Below are 17,984 nucleotides of genomic sequence, written 5' to 3'. Positions count from 1 at the left end.
GATCTCTACTAATGACTGATGATCGGAGGTGGAAGGGTTTCGTCTTGAAACCAATCCCCCTGCTACCCGCTGGCCCGGTGAAAAAATTGTCTTCCACAAAACCAATTCCTGTTGCCAAAAACTTCTCCAAAGTGCTGTGTCCATTTTCACTCCCACCACTACCTCGTTCATTTCATTATCTCGATGGTATTCCACTGTATAGAGGTAATATAATTTAAAGAGCTATCAATTTATGAATATTTGAGTGGTTTCTAGGATTTTTCTACTGTAAACAAAATGGCAATGACTATCCTCCTGGCATACATGTCTTTGCAACCATGTACAAGTATGTCTGTAGGATAAATTTCTAGAAACGAAACTGCTTAATCAACGTAATTAGGCTTGAAATTTTTACACACACTGCCAAATTATCCTCCAAAGAGATAGCAACAATGAGTACTCTTACCACTAGTGTACCAGTGCCTACTTCACGCCTTATACTCACTGTAAATGATCAAACCAGTAAGTGAAATATGGTATACTGTTATTGTACCAAATTAAGTTATATATGTTAGTAGGAACCTGCAAAAGAAACAAGTTTGAAAAAAAATCGAAATAGTCAACTTTTCATCTTCATGAAATTAAAATCTGAAATATGTGATTTTCAGAGAAATTATTAAACACTAGGTCACGTCCCCTTGAAAAACCACAGCAATTATGCACATTTTTTTTTAATGTGAGTGTTTGAAAAAAAGAATCGTGCTTGTACATGCATACTACAACTGTGTTTCTCTTTGACTCTTAACACTGTTATCTCTCAAGCACCCGCTGGGAGATAAAAAAGGATAGACAGCTGGCTTTAACTATATTTACCCTCCCTGCTATGACACACACAAAGATCAAACAAAGAAGGGTTCTGAGGTGAGACAACATAATGCATAACACTAAATGCATACACCGCACACATAAAAAACAAATCAGAATGTCTTACAAAAACATAGTCTGTACATACTAAAGAAAAAAACCTCAAATTGTAAAACTTTCAATTAATTCACACAAAAAGAATGGAAAAATTTATTTTTTTCTTATGTCTTTTTTTAATGATAATACCACCATGCTCATCTTGAAAATTAAACAAACAAACAAAAAAATTCCACCTACAAATGACTAAGGCATTTTCTACAAAAAAAACATTCCCCACCATCTACACCTTATATTGACATAGCACTTTGCAACTACAAACATGTTTTACTTACAGGTCTTATCTGATCCCTATGAGCTGGCCTCAAGCTATATTTTCACCCTTCTCATCTAATATTCCCCACTCTGGCCCATTTATCACTTCTCTCCTTCATAAGTCACTCCCTCCTTCTACACTCCATCCCCACCCCAGGCCAACTAAATCTCTTTGCTCATCTGTCTCCTTCTCTTGAAATGGCTTTCATTCCACCATTGTCTAGCATAAACGTCATCTCTCCCATGAAGTCTTCCCTGATGCTCTCATTTAAAAGTAATCACTTGTCTCTTTGAACTGCTTAGAATATTTAACACCTCCTATCTTGCAGTATATTGCTTTAATATATGCCTTAATCTCCCTGGCATAATACATTTCATAATGAAAGGGATTCTCTTACTTAAGACTTGTGGGCATCAAGCATAACCCTTAGACACATAAAATTTACTTGTTGAATGAATGAATGAACTCTAAAGAACCCTGCAAATTTACGGTGTTAAACTCATTTAACAGATGAGGGAACTGTTTCAGGGAAGTTAAATGAGGTCCTTAAAACCAAAACAACTAACAGTGGGGCTGAAACTGAAACCCAGGCAGACCTTTTGTTCCTTCCACTATAGCTAGCTTGGTAACATAGATCTGAGTTTTTTAATTGTATTATTTTCATGTATTCTACATAAGTAGACTGTATTCACTTAAGGAAATAGAACCAGATTAAAATATGATCATAAATTACAGCAACACTACATCATAAACTCAGGGTTGACAATAACTATTAAGAGTTGATTTTTAGTAATTGGTAGGAACAACTCTTAACAATACAAATGAAAACACACTGTTAATAGGTAAACTGCATATGCTCTCTAAAAGCCATTACAATGTTAGTTATCATTTCATAATATACAATTGATAGTCTTAAGCAGAATGTTTATGAGGAATAATTAGTTCAGTAAATTATCTCTTGAATATCTGCTATAAACCTTGACAATGTGTTGGGAACTTAAAATGCAACAATACATAGTCCCTGCAATCAAGAACAATAAGTATGACAGTGACATAAAGCTTCCTTATTTGGGCATTATTATGATTACTAAAACTCTGAAATGGAATATTATGGATATTCAAATAATAACATCTATTTCTAAATCATACAGGTTGATGCAAAAGTAATTGCAGTTTTTTCCATTAAAAGTAATGGCAACTTTTGCACCAATCTAATATTTCTTTGCAGACTTCAATGAACAAAATTTAGGCCTTTATTAATGATTCAGTTATTATGAGCCCAATTACATAGACCCTTAGATATACCAAGGTTATCTGCCCTTAAAAGTCCTTGACTATAAGAAGGTTTGAGATTTGTGTCTGTTTTTCTGCTGTTTGTGCATGTGTTTTCTGAATATCATTTAATTTCATCTTTCTCTTTCTCTTCCAGCCATTCAAACTTCCCCAATACTTTTCGAGCCCCTACTATGGTCTAAGCAGTGTTCTAGGTGCTAGAGATACAGGAGAGACAAAAAAGCCCAGGCATCAAGAAAAATTATACTCCAGTGGGAAAACAGATCACAAGAAATATAAATATATAATGTCAGGTAAGTATATGTACTCAGAAGAAAACTAACGTAAGCTAAAGGGACAGAATAGATTACTTTAGGGTTGGGTGATCAGGGAACACCCTACTAAGAATATAGCATTTGAATACAGACCTATATGAAGTGATGAAATAAGCTAGATAGACATATTGGGGAAGAGCTCTTTCAGCAATTGCAAAGGCTCTTAGATTAGAATGAGCTTGATGCATCCAAGAAATACTAGCACAAGTGTGGCTGGAAATAAAGTAAAGCTGAGTGTGGGGGAAGATGACAGAATATAATATCGGAAAGGCCCACAGAGATGAGATCCTGTAGGTTCTTGTAGGCAACAGTAAGGAGTTCGAATTTTATTTTAAGAGTAGCCATGAATTAATTTTGAATAGGAGAGTGACATGATCTAACTTCCATTGGGGGAGGGGGGGAAAGACACTAGTGGCTATAAGGAGGCAAGAGTAGATGCAAGGAGACCCGAGTCCAGAAGACTGCTATATACTAAACAAGAAATGGCTGCTGGCCAGGCGCAGCAGCTCATGCCTGTAACCCCAGCACTTTGGGAGGCTGAGTGGGTGGATAACAAGGTCAGGAGTTCAAGACCAGTGGCCAACATAGTGAAACCCCGTCTCTACTAAAAATACAAAAAATTAGGCAGGTGTGGTGGTGTGTGCCTGTAATCCCAGTTATTCAGGATGCTGAGGCAGAAGAATCACGTGAACCCAGGAAGCGGAGGGTGCAGTGAGCCGAGATCGGACCATTGCATCCCAGCCCAGGCGACAGTGCGAGACTTCATGTCAAAAAAAAAAAAAAAAAAGAAATGGCTGCTTAGACAAGAGTGGCACTGGCCAAGGTGGTGAAAAGTAAACACATTTAGAACATATTTTGAAGACAGACCAACAAGATTTGCTGATGGACTAAAGATTAAATATGAAGGAAAAGAGAAACTAAAAGATTTTGGACTGGGAAATGGATGAAAGGTGATGCCAGACAGAAGAGCATATTTGGGGGTAAAAATCAAGGGATCTTTTATCTGTGTAAGTTTGAGATATCTACTAGACAAATCCAACCAGCCAAGTAGACATCTTTCAGAAGAGAAAACATATATTTGGGAGGCATCAGCATATAGACAGTATTTATAGCCATAGGCTTGAATAAGATTGCCTAGATAGGAAACAAATATAGACAGAGGAGATTGAAGGATTCAGCCCAGCACTATACCCCAACATTTTGATGTCACAAAGAAAAGTATAGCTAGCAAAGGAGATTGGGAACAAACTGCCAGTAAAATTTAACAGGAAAACCAGCAGAGTGTGGTTTCTCCAGAAAAACAATCAAACAGTGTGTTTCAAGAAGTGGTGACTGATTATGTCAAATGCTACTGTGGAGTGTGTCAAATTCTTTGGGGAGATTTAGTAAGATTATGCTTCCTTTGCTGTTATATCATTTCTTGATGTTGGGAGTGCAGCTGCTCCTAGGAATCCTTTCTACCTCTTTCTAATTGTTTTTACTTCTATAATAGGAAATTATACAACCAAGCTTCTTAACACTATAAGCAAAGTAATTTTAAATAGATTCTGAAAATGATGTGAGAGGGTCTCCAATAAGCAAAGTGAAAGAGCTTTGTGAACGAATTTGGTAACATTATTTATCCTCATCTATGATCAAGAGAGCCAAGGTTTTTGATAAACTCTAAAAAATTATATGGAAGTTATATACAGAAACTAGAAAATGATGAAGAAAAAGAGGTCATAAACAAGCAATGTTGTAGAGACTAACCATACTCATATGGGGAAAAAACTCCAACAAAACAGCTAAAAAAAAACCACACATTTATAAGGACAAAAACTTAGCCCTGATAGATTTATCTTTCAGTAGCTTTGGTAGTTGCATGCATAATTCCTTACAGAGGGGCAGAATATGACACAGGCATATTGGTAAGAATAAATTAATTCAAAATTTAAACTACTTACCGGCAAGCACAAGGGTAATATTCAGTACAATGAATATTCCACAAAATAGGCCAACTCTAAAAGTAGTCCATGCTGGTGCAGGCTGTGGACAGAAAAATAGCATTTTGAGTACAGGACAAAACACTGATTGTATTTACTATATGCTGTAATAAAATAGTAGAGTGAGTCTCAACATTCTACTATGAAAATAATATTTTATGTTCTAAATTTTTATAAATCGGAACCAGAGAATCAACCTTCATCATACTATAATACTATTCAAGTTGCCAATTAATCGAGTTTTTTTTAAACAGAAATCTGTGTCATGAAATAAGCAAGATTACAATCTTAGGCTTAAATTATAGTATGTGGATTCTACATTCGAGGAATCAACCAACTGTGGATTGAAAATATTCAGGAACAAAAACCAGTAAAAAATAACAAAACAACAAGAAAAAGTAATACAAATAAAAACACTGAGTATTAATAACTATTTACACAGCATTTACACTGTATTAGGTCTTATAAGTAACCCAGAGATCATTTAAAGTATGTAAGAGGATGTGTACAGGTTATATGCAATACTATGCCATTTTATAAGGGACTTGAGCATCCATGGATTTTGGTATCCACAGGATACCAAATAATAATAAAGCGAACCTATAACTATTATCCATATTTAGGAACTGAACATTTCCATTAACTTTCAAGTCCCTATTCCTCCCTGATCCCAAAACCTTCCCTCCTCACCAGAGATACCGTTTCCATGTTTTCTTTAGCTTACTGTATCTACAGGCATTCTTAAACACCCTAATTTTTTGAAACCAATTTTAAAATGTTTATTCAAAAACAACTGACATAAATAAATTGCACATACTTAAAGTACAGAATTTGTGTCTTTGCTCCCTGGATGCTTTTAAGATTCTTCTCCTTATCTACAAGCAGTTTGACAATAATATGCTTAGGATTTTAAAAAAATGCTTTACTGCCTAAATTGATATAAACTGTATATATTTAAAGTGTATGATTTGATAAGATTTGATACTGTATAAACGTCTACAAAACCATCAGCATAATCAAGACAAAGAACATATCTACGACGCCCAAGAATTTCGCATGTGCCTTTGTAATCCTTTCCTCCCAGCCTACCCTACCTCACTCTATCCACAAGCAACCACTGATCTGCTTTCTGTCACTATTAGTTTGCATTTTTCCTGGAGTCTTAGGTTAATGATATCATATAGTAGGCACTTTTTTTTTTATGCTTTCTTTCTCTCCATATAATTAATTTGAGGTTTATCCACGTTGTTACATTTATCAATAAGTTGTTGCTTTTTATTGCTGAGTAGTATTTCATTGTATGGATATACCACAAATTGTTTATCCACTGCAATTTATTTATGTCAGTTGTTTTTGAATAAACATTTTAAAATTGGTTTCAAAAAATTAGGGTGTTTAAGAATGCCTGTAGATACATTTAGGTTGTTTAGATGCTATGAACATTTGTGTTGAAGTCTTTATATGAACATATATTTGCATTTGTCTTGGGTAAATTCCTAGGAGTGTAACAGCTAGATCATATGGTAGATGTACTTTTAAGAAACTTCCAAACTGTTTTCAAATGTGTTTATTCATTATACATTTTATATTCCACCGCAGCATATTAGAAAAGAGAGTTCCTACTCCTCCATCATTTAGTATGATTAGTCGTTTTTAGTCATCTAACAGAGAATGTATTATCTTACTGTGGTTTTAACTGGCATTTCCATAATGCCTAATGATATTGAGCATTTCATCACATGCTAATTTGCCACCTGTACATCTGTGAAGAACTGTTCAGGTCTTTTGCCCATTTTGCCCATTTGATTGTTTTCCTTCTATTGAGTACTGGAGTTCTTTACATATTCTAAATATAAGTCCTTTAATAGATATGTTTTATAAATATTTTCTGCTAGTCTCTTGCTTTTCTTTTCATTCTCTTATGTGTCTTTTGAAGAGCATACGTTTTTAACTTTGATGAGGTGTTTTTGGTGTCACCTCTAAGAAATCTTTGCATAACCCAAAGTCATTAGGACTTTCTTCCATATTTTCTTCTAGAAATTTGTAGTTTTCAGTTTTCATTGAGATCTATGGTACATTTAGGACTGTATGGTGTGAAGAATGGATGAAAGTTCATTTTTTTTTTTTGGTATATGGAATTCAACTGTTTCAGCATCATTAGTTGAAAATGCTATCTTTCTCCACTAATCTGCTTTATATCTGTATCAAATATCTGTTGTCTGTAATACGCTACTCTATTTTTGGACACTCTATTCTGGTCCATTGATCTATTTGCCTACCATGACACTACTACCACACTCTCTTGAGTACTGTAGCTTTAATAAGCTTTCATAAGATAATGTTAATCCTTCAATTTATGTTCCAAAGTTGCTTTGGCTATTCTAGGTCCTCTGCCTTTCCATATACTTTTTTTTTTTTTTTGAGACAGGGTCTTGCTCTGTCACTCAGTGCAATCTCAGCTCACTGCAGCCTCCACCTCCTGGTTTCAAGTGATTCTTGTACTTCAGTCTCTCAAGTAGCTGGGATTACAGGCATGTGCCACCAAGCCCAGCTAATTTTTTTATTTTAGTCGAGACGGGGTTTCATCATGTTGGCCCGGCTAGTATTGAACTCCTGGCCTCAAGTGATCCACCTGCCTCAGCCTCCCAAAGTTCTGGGATTACAGGCATGAGCCATCGTGCCTGGCTTCCAAATAAAATTTTAAATCTGCTTACCAATTTTACAAAAAAAAAAGTCTTCTGAGATTTCTGAGCTGGAATGTATTATATCTATAGATCATCTCAGGAAGAAACAATGTATCTTTAAAATACTGGGTTTGTGCAAGATACCCATGAACAGAGGATCTCTCTCATTCAAGACTTTAATTTTGCTCAGCAGTGTTTTGTTGTTTTCAATGTAAAGGCCTTACACATCTTTTGTCAGAATTATTACTAAGCATTGTATATTTTGATATTATAAATAACATTGCTTTAACATTTTTTGATTTCCATTCAAAAATGTTTCAAAACATTTTTTGATTGTTCTTGCAAGTATCTAGACAAATGATTTTACATATTGGTCTTATATTTGGTGACTCTGCTAAACTCATTTATTAGTTCCAGTAGCTATTCTATAGATTCACTAGATTTTCTACATAGATCATCAAGTCGCTGGCAAAACCCCACTGGTTTTACTTCTTCCTTTCTACCCTGAATGACTTTCATTTCTTTTTCTTCCCTTACCGTACTGGCTATAATCTCCAGGACAATGTTGAATACAGGTGTTAAAGGTGAATACCCTTTTTTGGGCCACGTCTTAGGGAGAAAGCATGCAGTGTTCATCATTGAGTATGATAATAACTGTAGAGGTTTTATTTTTTTTTTAAGAGATGCCTTTCATTAGGTTATGGAAGCTCTTTCTGTTACTGATTTCTATTCCACTGTTGCCTGAAAATATACTTTGTATGACTTAAATCCTTCTATATTTATTGAGACTTGTTTTATGACACAGAAGATACCACTTAATAAATGCTTTCTTTTTTTTATAACTACTGTGTAGATATCATTTAATAAATGCTTTTTTGGAGCAACTGTTGCATTTTGGATGAAGCTATATAGCAATCTAGCACATCTGAATGCACCAGATCATTTTTTTAAAATCACATCTTAATTATTTGATGATACCAATAAGTTAACATTTCAGTAAGAATAAACAAGAGAAAAGTTCAGTATGAGAAGAGAAAGGCAGAAGACATTATAATTCAGAATGAAGTAAAATATAGCATATAATATTTAAAAAACTAAAATAAGAAAAGTAGCAACTACTTATAAACTTTGGCTGAAAATTTTTTTAAGGTAATGGGGCCAGCTAAATATCATGTTGATTATTAATAGGTGAAACCAAACAAACTGCTGGAACCAAATGCTAACCTGAGCAGCTCCCAAAGGGGGCACACGTAAACGCTTCATAGCCTTTTGTCTGTCACCATCTTCAAGTTCATTGGTCACTACAGCCTAGAAAGACAAAGTATTACATTTTGGTTACGTTATATTAAACTTGAGTGATGCACAAATAATTCTGCACTATTTATATATATGATATTATGACTACTTTTTGGTGAATGTATACTGATAAAGAAAATGAAAAAAAAATCACAAGGCATATATATTCAAAGCTAGCAACTAGTTACAAAATAACAGAAATAAGGAATTGCTTCCCTAAAAATAAAGCATGTAACTGAAAATATGTGGTAAATAAACGAGATTATTGTACCTCAGTTTCAGAGATAAGCTGGTTGATTTTCTTGCAAGTATAAAATGGGGCCACTTCTACATGAGCCACTCGCCAATCTGCTCCACGAGATGTTTCCAGGATCTTGTCATGCTTTTTAAGGATTTTTCGAAACCCTGTAAAATTCAGATTCTACAGAAAGAAATGAGAAACACAACTATAATTTCTACTACCATCAAAAAAGATGAAAAAGAATAAGCACTAAGCACTGACAGAGCTGGCTGGACAAAGACTGAGTACTCAAGGAAATGGCAAAGCTTTCATAAAAGCATCTACTACTAAAAGGATGACTCTTCTTTTTTATTTCTTTTATTCATTTCAAGGTAGTATGCTATTAGTAACACAAAGAAACCCTGAACTATGAACACTATTATTTCTCTTCCAAGTAAATTAATGAAAGTCCTAAACTCAAAATGTTTTTATTTCCTGTTTTCTGTGTATATTTATTTTCAAAATAGCTAATTTCTATTATTTTGCTGCTTTGGTCAAAAGAATTATCTTCAGAAAATGTTTTGCATTTGCCATGCACTGAACACATTTATTTAGTCTTTGTTTTCTGAAGGACTGGTACAGGAGTATGCATCTCCCCCTGCCATGCAGTCACACATGTTCCAGTAAAGAAAATGGAAGATCACCCAGTGCTCTTCACTTTCATGTTCCTTCCACCCATTCTCAGTTTGCGTACGGGAGTGCTAAGAAGAGTAAGTAGAAAGGAAGCAGTGATCATACGTACAGGGTTCAGTCTATAACGGGTAGAAGTCCCTACTTTTCCCCAATTTCTACAATAACAAAATACTATACTTCCAACATCTCAAATTCTGTTGTTCTTTGCCCAGCATGCAAAAAAGCTGAAAATTCAAATTGCAAGGTTAGATCTTTAAACCAGAGGTCTCCCAAATTTGCTGATTACACGTTCCTAACAGTAAAATATTGTGCACTCACTCCAAAATAGGCTTTCCTTATTTGTTTACATATTTTTCCCTCATGCTTTAATGTATGATCTTAAAATCTGTGTGGGGTGCATACATACATCATGACTTAGAGATAGCTTTTAATCAATCTTCCTTTCTCCTTCATTCTCAAAATAAATGTATTCTTACAGAATAGATGACCCCCAAAGAATGGAAGATAAAGCAGAACTTTCATAATTAACTATTACTTTTGTTTTCGCAAGGAGCATTTTATAATGACCCCGAACAAAAGTTGCTAGGAAAGTTAATACAATGAAATTTAACAAAGATTTTTCCATGTAACACACAAACATAATTTATGAACTATGATATAGTAACGTTGTTAAACCATTATAGGAAAAAGGAAATACATTTTTTGTTTTTTAAATTATAAAGCGATGAACAAATCTCAAAGCAATTTATCACTATATAAACATATGTAATTATTTTTCTACTAAATTGTTTTCTTACTAGGTTTGTCTTCAAATGATAAAATATTAAATCACTAAAGAACAAAGTAGAATTATAGAAGAAAATGATAAAAATAAGCACATGCATTAGCAATTTAAGATTACTGCAGATATGGGACTTTAATTACTTTTTATTTTAAAATTCTAACACTCCAGGTAATACTTTTGTTACATAATCTTTAGTTTTAACATGGTATACCATCCTGTGATGATTCTAACCACTCACTATAAGGAATAATCACAAGAATAAAATGAAAAAAAATAGTGCATAAGGTCTCTTTAAAGATTAGGGAGATGCTTTTCTCAATAACTTTAAAAAATATGATTTTATTGCAGCCCATGGACAGAAAAATTGAAAGGATTCTTTCAGCTGCAAGTTGAAAAGTCAGGGTCTTTGTTTTATTAGTGTCAGCTGTAGAAAATTAACTATCTGATAGCTTTTGTAGAAATTTTGCTATTGGTTAGGAGGACTATAAAAGCCTGTAAGGGCCAGGAGTATTGGCTCATGCCAGTAATCCCAAAGCCTGGGAGGCCAAGGCAAGAGGATCACTTTAGGTCAGGAGTTCAAGACCAGCCTGGTCAACATGGTGAAACCCCATCTCTACTAAAAATACAAAAATTAGCTGGGGACGGTGGTGTGCACCTGTAATCCCAGCTACTCAGGAGGCTGAGGTAGGAGAACTGCTTGAACCCAGGAGGCAGAGGTTGCAGTGAGCTGAGATCATGCCATTGTACTCCAGCCTGAGTGACACAGTGAGACTCTGTTTCAAAAAAGAAAAAAAACAAAAAACAAAAAAAAGCCCTTACATAGCCAACAGTGGCTGGAGAGACATATTATTTCTATTCATGACTATCAGAGCTGCCTCTAAAAACAGGAAGCAAACTGTTAGTCCCTGAGTTGTGGGCTACCCCTAAATATTATACAAAAGTTTTTAGAATATGAATCTTCAAAAACAGAAGTCTTCTTAACACAGTTTTACCGTCTCTGACACATGGCTTTTAGCCAGTAGGAACCCCAAGAATAATAACATGTTAAGGATTTTCCTTTTTGGAACTGACCCACTAGTAATACTTTAGGGTATTTCCATTTATTGAAATTTCTCATTTACTTGAAGGTGCCATTTTCTAGGGTAAGAATCTAAGTACCTGATAGTTCTGCAGCAGGATGAGACTGAGGTAGAACTCGCTGAAGGCCAGTTTAAGGTCTTTAATATTTCTATGTTGGACACGTTCCTCATGGGACAAGTGGAAGACTGGCTTTCTGCGTTGTCGCAGCGTAGTTACACCAGTGCTTTCTTTCTGCGCATCCAGCGATGACTGAAGCTCGTTCTGAAGTGTAGCAAATCTGCGCTGAGCCTCTGCGAGCTTCTCTATAAGAAATAAAACAGAATTGTCAAATCAGTAATATAAAAAAGTTCCTACTGACTTCTGAATTTTTAATAATAATTCCCATTTGTTCCCCTAGAATTTCTAGGAAAAATACCTGCTACTTGTAATATTTAGAACTCGATAGGAAAAAATATTTTTTGTGTAACACACTGCTTTCATTTTACCCCCTACAAAACCTCATGTACCTTTCTTTTTACAAAATAAATAAATAAAATGTAAAGAGCCACTAAGAGTGAAAATGCAGCCTCTCTGGTATTTGGAAGAAAGCTGGCAGTTCTCGAAAGGTTAAACATATGATTCAGCAATTCCATTCCTAGGCATATACCTAAGAGAGGTGAAAACATATGTTCATAAGAAAACTTGCATACACATACTAACTTGCATTTATTATAGCCAGAAAGTGGAAACAATCCAAATGTCCATCAACTGAGGAACAAATAAACAAAATGTGGTGTGCATGCATGTGTGTGTATATGAACACACAATAGAATCAGCCATTAAAAAAGAATGAAGTGCTAATTCATGCTATGACATGGATGAACCTTGAAGACATTAAGTGAAAGAAATCAGACACAAAATACCCAATACCGTATGATTCCATTAATATGAAATGTCCAGAATCACGAAATCCACACAGATAGAAAGAAGATTAATGCTTGCCATGGGCTGAGCGGAAGGCGAATGGGAAGTGATTGCTAATGGGTACAAGATATGTCTTTAGGATGATGAAAATGTTCCAGAATTGGTAGTGATGGGTGTACAACCTTGTGAATATACGAAAAACCATGGAATTACAAACTTTAAGGAGGCAAATTTTATGGTATAGAAATATCTCAATTTTAAAAAGCCATTAAGAAATGTTTCTGGTTATACAGTTCAGGTCAGAAACAGGATTAGAATTTGGGCTTTAGATTTTTAATCTCCTGTATTTCCTACTATCCTTCATTACTTCTCTAAGAAAGGTATTATAAGAGATTAAGACTTGCAAGCTATGTGTTAAAAGTATTAGGTATATCTGAATATATGTGTTTGTGTTACACATACATTTAAAAATAGTACTCTATAATTTTTCTTCCAAGGTCACAATTTAGTTCACTGGAACCAGGCAGATGTGGGTTCAAATTCTTGCCTCATTAACTAGCTGTTTGATTTTAGTGAAGTTTTTTTTTTTATAACTCTTCTACAACTTTCATATGAAATGGAAATACCAACTCCCTCATAAAGTGGTTGGAAAGATTAAATGAATCTTAATAAATGCCAATGGACCGGAAGGGTGTGATGGCTCATGTCTGTAATCCCAGCACTTTGGGAGGCTGAGGCAGGCGGATCACCTGAGGTCAGGATTTCGAGACCAGCCTGGTCAACATAGTGAAACCCTGTCTCTACTAAAAATACAAAATTAGCCGGGTGTGGTGGTGCACTCCTGTAATCCCAGCTACTTGGTAGGCTGAGGCAGGAGAATTGCTTGAATTCGGGAGGCGGAGGTTGCAGTGAGCGGAGGTTACAGTGAGCCGAGATCGCGGCCCTGCACTCCAGCCTGGGTGACAGAGCAAGACTCCATCTCAAAAGAAAAAAAAAAGAAATGCCAAGGGACATAGCACTCAATAAATAATGATAAAAATTATATAATAATAACAAAGAATTATTTACAACTTATTGTTTATCATAGTTCTCCCATTCCTTGCTTTATCTACTGCTATACTGTCTTGCTGTTGTCTTTAACTAACCTTTAGTATTTTTGTCCTGTCTGGCACTGCTTCATGATTCACTCTTTCTCCTAGAGAATTTCCTTCTATAGGATGTTTCCAAGATTCATCTCTATTCTTAATCCTTTACATGACCTTCATTTTCTTAACTTTTATAATCTATTTATATCTTCTTGTATTTCCTATGATCTAAGATTGCATTCAAAACCAAAATCATGTTTCCATTCCTCTTTATAAATAAATATCATCCGTCTATGTGGGTCAACCCATCTGGGACCTGCTTTTAGCTCCTAGGGACCACTCTTATGCCTCTCCAACACCAATTACATCCTCCTGAGGGGGCCCAGAAAATAATCCCTTCATTAAGGCATCCAGAATTACGTTAGTGAGAAGAGCATCCGCATCCTTAAAAAGCTCTATGTTTACTCTCCATTGAAGGTCAGGAATGGCCATGAGAGATGTATCCACTGAGATGGGTTCCCTGATTGCAATGCACACTCAATGATCCTTGGAACAGAAGGGCCAGAGGGCAGCACTTAACTATCAAAACAAAGTGGATACATTTACCATAAAAGGCAAGAGGACAGATGTTTTTGCCCACTGAGATTTTGGCTGTGGTTAATTGGTCATGGTTATCCCTAGGAAAGACAGAAATGGGAAACCTACTAGAATATTGCTTGACCGACGTAACAGAAAAAAACTCCAGGTCTGGTGGCCAAATACTTGATATTAGTCACTACAAGAAAGTCACTATCTCTCACTAGCTTCCAGACCTACGCTAGTTCAAAAACTAGAGACCCCTGACTGAAGTGGAAGCTGGCCTTGCTTTCGGGTGGTTCCTGCAGCATTGACACAAGTATATACTGTAGATCTTCCTCTAATCCTTCCTCAGAGGGCCTCGTGTCTTTTTACTAGAGTGACTGTGCACTGGGGAAAGGGAAATATCCAGACTTTGCAAAGATTACTAGTCACTGGCTCTTGTATATTAGCTTTGTATTGTTATATAACAAATTATCACACACATAGTGTCTTAAAGAAACCCCATTTATTAGCTCACAGTTTTGTAGGTTAGAAGTCCAAGAATGATGTGGCTAGGTTCTCTGTCAGGCTCTCCTAAGGCTAAACGCAAGGTGTTAGCTAGGCTGCTTTCTCTTTTTTTTTTTTTTTTTTTTGAGGCGGAGTCTCGCTCTGTCGCCCGGACTGGAGTGCAGTGGCCAGATCTCAGCTCACTGCAAGCTCCGCCTCCCGGGTTTACGCCATTCTCCTGCCTCAGCCTCCCGAGTAGCTGGGACTACAGGCACCCGCCACCTCGCCCAGCTAGTTTTTGTATTTTTAGTAGAGACAGGGTTTCACCATGTTAGCCAGGATGGTCTCGATCTCCTGACCTCGTGATCCGCCCGTCTCGGCCTCCCAAAGTGCTGGGATTACAGGCTTGAGCCACCGCGCCCGGCTTAGGCTGCTTTCTCAAGCTCACATTCAAGCTCACTTGGTTGTGGCAGAATTCAGTTCTTTGTAGTTTTAAGAGTGAGGTTCCCGTTTCCTTGCTGTCTCTCATCTGTGGTCTGCTTTTAGCTTCTCGAGACTACTCTTAACTCTATCTTCAAAGTCAGCAATGGAGAAACTTGCTCATTTCAAGTTCCTCTCATACTTTGAATCTTTTTCCCTAGGAGGGTTTTCCTTAGGAGTGGCAAACTTCTGGAGACTCCTGGCATCACTGCGGTTTAGCAATCAAACTATACACTTATGATATTCAGGTGACAGATGAAATATCAGCCCAGATTAGACTCACAGAAGACCCAGTTGGTCCACAGATTCATCCTATGATTCTTTTTTCAGTTCCAAGATGTATAATTAGAACTACTAGGCTGCTGGTAGATTCTCCAGTGATTCTGACCCACGGGTAAGAAACATAATGAAAGGAAGGGCTGTGACAGTTCCTGGAACTCTTCCTTATCAAGATAGAACTACAGAAATTAGTACAACAATCACAGACTTTAAAGACAAAGGGATAGGATACCTACCATATCCTCTCTTAACTCATTTGTTTACGTAGAAGTTTGATGAATCTTGGCAAATAACTGGATTGGTGTAAACTAGGTGGTCTCTGTGATGGCAGTTGCTATTCTGGATATAGTATTTTCACTGAGGAAAATCAATACAACCTCTAGCACCTGGCATGCAGCTACACATCTGATAATGCAGCTACTCACCAGGCAGCAGAGACTAGCACTGAACCTCAGACATGTTACCATTATTCCTTGGGACTGGCCAGCTACCTACTGGCAGGTTGATTGTGTTGGATGCCTTCTATTGGGCAGGGGACAGAGATTTGTCCTCCCTGGAATAAAAGCATTCTTGATATGGATGTACCTTCCCTACCTATAATGCTTCTCTAGTACCACCATCTCCTGAAACGCTTTATCCACTATCATGGTATTCTATACAGCCTTGCTTCTGATCAAGGAACTCATTTCACAGCAACAATAGTAAAAGCAATGGGCTCATAGCCATGGAATAAAATAGTCTTTTATTATATACCCAGAAATAGATGGGCTAATAGAAAAGCTAATCAACGGCCTAACAGAAAAGTTGGGACACAAGACTCTGAAAGGATGGGGTTCTGTCTTACAGGATACAATAACGAGGCCATATGTCTCCACCATAACCAAAATATCCAGTCTAGGAATCAAGGGGTAGAAGTAGGAGTGGCTCCTCTCAATACTATAATAATCCACTCACATAATTTTTGCTTCCCAATCTACAACTTAAACTCTGACTATTGGTTAGTTCTCAAGGGGAAAATGCTTCCATCAGAGGAATACAACAATGGTTCCACTTAATTGGAAGATGCAACTGCCACCTGGCCATTTTGGTTTTTTTGTACTATGAAACAATAGACAAAGAAGGGGTTTACTGGCTAAAAGTGACTGATCCTGATTACCAAGGGAAAGGTGAATTGCTGAAACATTAATAATAGGAGCAACAAGGTATGGAACTCAGGAGACTTTGGAACACCCTCGATTACTTCCATGACCAATAATATATGTTAATGGAAAACTACAACAGCCCGGGCATGGTGGCTCACGCCTGTAATCCCAACACTCTGGGAGGCTGAGGCAGGTGGATCACTTGAGGCCAGGAGTTCGAGACCAGCCTGACCAACATGGTAAAATCCCGTCTCTACAAAGATTACAAAAATTAGCCGGGTGTGGTGGTGCACGCCTGTGATCCCAGGTGCTCAGAAGGCTGAGGCGTGAGAATCACTTGAACCCAGGAGGTGGAGGGTGCAGTGAGCTGAGATTGTGGCACCACACACTCCAGCTTGGGTGACAGAGTGAGACTATGTCTCAAAAAAAAAAAAAAAAAAAAAAACCTACAGTAATTAATAAAAGAACTATTGAGATTCAGATCCTTTACGAATTTAAAGTCTAGGTCATCTCACCCAATAACCAGTTGGGGTTCTGGCTGAGGGCAAAGGAAATATGGAACGGGTCATGGGAAAATAAAGATACCAATTATAACCCCTTGACCTTTTTACTTTGTCTCTTACATCTCTCATATTTTCTTCTCTTTATCAATTTGTGTTGCATTCTGAGTAAATTTTCAGCTCTATCTTCCGGTTTATAAATTGTCCCTTTAATTCTACCTAATCTACAGTTTAATTGATCTATTAAGATACTAATTTCCGTGATTATATTTTCATTTGTAAAAGATCTAATTGGTCCTTTAAAAAATATGCCTAGTTAATTTTAATGATTCCTTCTTTGTTTATGGTTTTTGTGCTCTCCTTTACGTTTTTAATCATATTAGATACATATTTTTATTATTTTCCTGATAATTTTGTATATTTTATGTGTCACTTTAGTGTTTCAAAGAGATTATTAGGATTTCTTTCTAGTCTTCCATATTGTAAAAAACAGAACAATTCACATATTTTAAAATCTCTTACTGAAGTCAACAGAAAATGAATCTCAGGGCTCCTTTTACACATGTTAAGCATTTCTATTGTAAATGTGTTTGTCTTATCATCCTTAAGATCAAAAACAGTATAGAACTTCTTGGTTCTTTCTTGGTTCACAATGCCCTTAGTGTTCCAGTAATATTTTCATCTGTCTAGGCCAAAAGAAATAACTAATGCTTCTATTTATTAAGTAGTCAGGTTCAAACAACTTAAGTATTTATGTCCTAATGACTTAGAAGTTATCTGAAAAAATATTACACACAATATACACACAAACATAAAATGAAAAAATACAAGGATTTATCTAAGTGCAACTATAAATTATTCTGCTGACTAAAAACCTCAGGTAAATTAGCCAGAAGACAGAATATCATATGTAATAAGATTGCTTAACTTTAATTGTTAAAAGATTAGTATATAAATTTGCTAATTGT

At 36.2% G+C, this 17,984-nt stretch overlaps 1 protein-coding gene across 2 annotated transcripts in view; it reads right to left on the bottom strand.

Annotated features, from left to right (window-relative positions):
* XPR1 (xenotropic and polytropic retrovirus receptor 1) overlaps positions 1-17,984 on the bottom strand; it is a 262,854-nt gene that overhangs the window by 68,916 nt on the left and 175,954 nt on the right. For both annotated transcript variants that reach the window (XM_033196381.1, XM_033196380.1), the window contains exons 4-7: positions 11,641-11,864; positions 9,057-9,206; positions 8,714-8,797; positions 4,767-4,848 (exon numbers count right to left, since the gene is read on the bottom strand). In XM_033196381.1, coding sequence (XP_033052272.1) covers positions 4,767-4,848; positions 8,714-8,797; positions 9,057-9,206; positions 11,641-11,864 — 540 coding nt within the window. The remainder of the gene's footprint in view (positions 1-4,766; positions 4,849-8,713; positions 8,798-9,056; positions 9,207-11,640; positions 11,865-17,984) is intronic.

This window comes from Trachypithecus francoisi, unplaced genomic scaffold, assembly GCF_009764315.1.
Source record: "Trachypithecus francoisi isolate TF-2019V2 unplaced genomic scaffold, Tfra_2.0 Lachesis_group5, whole genome shotgun sequence".
NCBI lineage: Eukaryota > Metazoa > Chordata > Mammalia > Primates > Cercopithecidae > Trachypithecus > Trachypithecus francoisi.
The sequence above is the reverse complement of the archived record's forward strand: the minus strand, read 5'-3'. Positions and strand labels throughout refer to the sequence as shown.